This window comes from Ornithodoros turicata, chromosome 1, assembly GCF_037126465.1.
Source record: "Ornithodoros turicata isolate Travis chromosome 1, ASM3712646v1, whole genome shotgun sequence".
NCBI classification, from domain to species: domain Eukaryota; kingdom Metazoa; phylum Arthropoda; class Arachnida; order Ixodida; family Argasidae; genus Ornithodoros; species Ornithodoros turicata.
This window is the reverse complement of record NC_088201.1, coordinates 108,881,978-108,884,657: the sequence shown is the minus strand read 5'-3', so window position 1 is coordinate 108,884,657 and position 2,680 is coordinate 108,881,978. Positions and strand designations below refer to the sequence as shown.

Below are 2,680 nucleotides of genomic sequence, written 5' to 3'. Positions count from 1 at the left end.
GTACACAGCCTCTACCCACAGTTGATACCGGGCACTGGATTCCCTTCACCGACCACGGCGCTGGAGGTTCCGTTTACAATCCGGGACACCACACCTATTCGGCGAAAACTTATAACTTATCACTTGACAAAAAGAACTGGCTGCAGCAAGAACTCCAGGCTATGCTCGACGCATACATAATTCGTCCATCAACATCATCATTTGCCTCACCCATAACTATTGTCCCCAAAGCCGATGGCTCGTTTCGCTTGTGCACCGACTATAGGCTCTTAAACCGTCAGACCGACCTTTTTCCGTTTCCCATGCCCCATGTGGATGATATTATCAACCAAACAGGTGGGAGCACAACCTTTTCTTGCATCGATCTCTGCAAAGGATTTTGGCAAATCCCTTTAACAGAGGAAACAAAAAAGTACACGGCCTTTGTCACACCGTTTGACTTATACGAGTACAATCGTCTACCATTCGGGTGGAAAAATTCCTCTGCGTGGTTCCAAAAAATGATGACATCTGTACTCCAACCATTTATTGGCAAGTTCGTACATGTCTACATAGACGATATTCTAGTCTATTCGAGATCAACAGAGGAACATTACCATCATCTCCATATGGTACTACAAGCACTCAGTAATGCCAACCTCCAAATCAACATTAAGAAGAGCGTTTGGTTCAGCTCTAGTGTTGTTTTCCTGGGCAGGCGAATTGACGGCATGACCAAAACAACTAAAGAGGAATCTGTGGAGAAGATCAAGCACATGACGAAGCCTTACGATGTACACTCCCTGCGTGTGTTCCTTGGACTGGCTGGCCACTTTCGTGCGTTCGTCCAGGATTACGCCGCAAGAACAAGAAGTCTAACGGCTTTACTTCGCAAGGACGTTCGCTTCCACTGGACTACGCAATGCGAAGCTGCTTATCAAGACATTCTTGCAGCAATCACTTCCAACCCCATCTTGACACTACCAGATTTCAAGTTACCATTTGAGCTGCGTACCGATGCCTCCCACTTTGGAACGGGCGCTGTATTATACCAGCGTGACGCGATGAAACCCGCCGCCCAACAAATGACAGCTATAGGGTACTACTCATACACCTTCAACGACACGGAACTCAGTTATATAGTACAACAGAGAAAGAACTTCTCGCTGTTGTAAAAGCCGTTAGGTACTTCCGTACCTTCCTTGATGGAAGGACGTTCAACTTGTTCACAGATCACCAACCCGTGACACACATCCTCACATCTGCCGACCTCAAGGGACGCCTTGCAAGATGGTCCTCAGAGCTCCAACAATTTGATATGAAGATCCACTACAAGCCAGGAAAGGTCCTCACAGACGCTGATGCTATGTCTCGCCTTGGGCTCGAGCATCTCACCGCCGCAATTTTTTCCAATTCACTAATATGGGAAGGCACTCAGCCGATAATCCTCAAGGAAGGCAGGTACGAAGTTCCTTCAACCATGATAAACAGAGTTCTCTACCTCTACCATGACAGCCCAGAGTCTGGTGGCCATGACGGCATCTCAACAACTTATCGCAAGATATGTCAACGTTTCACATGGCCACGTATGAAGCAAGACGTCAGAAACTACGTTCGTTCGTGTGACTTGTGTCAAAGAAACAAACTCAAGTTTCGTCAAAGAGCTGATCGCATGACGTTGCCTCACCATTCATCAGTACCATTCGAAGTGATACACCTCGACTTTGCTGAATTACGTAAAAAGTCTGAGGGCATCAGGAAAACCCAATCATTTCTGCTTGCCATCGATGAACACACTCGAGTAATTAACACACGGCCAGGGGGGGAAGATACCATGAGCGTAATTGCCATGCTGGAACGGGATATCTTCACAAACACTAAGACCATCATCTGTGACAATGGACCTGCGTTCACAAGCAAGCGTCTAGCCACATGGGCCCAAGAACGACATTTCCAGTTGAAGTTCACAGCTCCCTACCACCCTGCGGCAAACGGAATGGCTGAGCGGGCTATCCGCGATATCAAGCAGTTTATACACATGTATCCTGATTTTCCCGGTGGTTGGAAACCATGTTTGGAAGCTGCAACGCATCATCGTAATCGTTCCCACAACCAAGCTATAGGGTGCTCTCCCTACTTTGCTCTACACGGCCGCTCACCTATTCTCCATGCTGATCAGGATTTAGGCATCAGTGATACAATCATTCTAACCGAGAAGCGCAACAACTTGGATCAGATCAACAAGTACAGGCTAGCTATGCAGCTACACTTCGACCGTCGTCACAGCAATCGCATCCCGGACATCAAACTCGGCGATCTTATCCTAGTACAGAGGCGCCTACCTGGGATGAGAACTACACCACAAGGCCCATACACTGTTACCCAAACGGCATCGAAACAAGGCATACTTAAGACCATTGGTTATGTCACTCCTGATGGTCACATGCACATAGCCCCAATCTGCAATATATGCAAATATCATCCCAGGAGGTACGAAACCAGCACCCCGGGGCCTATGTAAGGTGCCGACAGGTGAATAAAGAGGAAGAGGAATGGGGCACGAGCCTCATTCTAGGGTTTTAAGAAGAGATAGGACTGTGAAGTCTTACAATTATTAAGACAGTTATTAACCTCAAGATAGTGCATCAGCCGGTTGTTAACTATCCTCTCGAAAGTTTTTCCCAGACAGCTTGTCAGTGCA

At 47.4% G+C, this 2,680-nt stretch overlaps 1 protein-coding gene across 1 annotated transcript; it reads left to right on the top strand.

Annotated features, from left to right (window-relative positions):
• Positions 1 to 608: 608 nt before the first annotated feature.
• LOC135382470 (uncharacterized) lies at positions 609 to 1,154 on the top strand. The gene has a single exon (XM_064612592.1). It carries the CDS (start codon positions 609 to 611, stop codon positions 1,152 to 1,154), a length of 546 nt encoding a protein of 181 aa, XP_064468662.1.
• The last annotated feature ends 1,526 nt before the right edge of the window (positions 1,155 to 2,680 follow it).

What these genes read in the sequence shown, in the direction of transcription:
- LOC135382470 (XM_064612592.1), top strand. Translation starts at nt 609, where the DNA reads ATGGTACTACAAGCACTCAGTAATGCCAACCTCCAAATCAACATTAAG.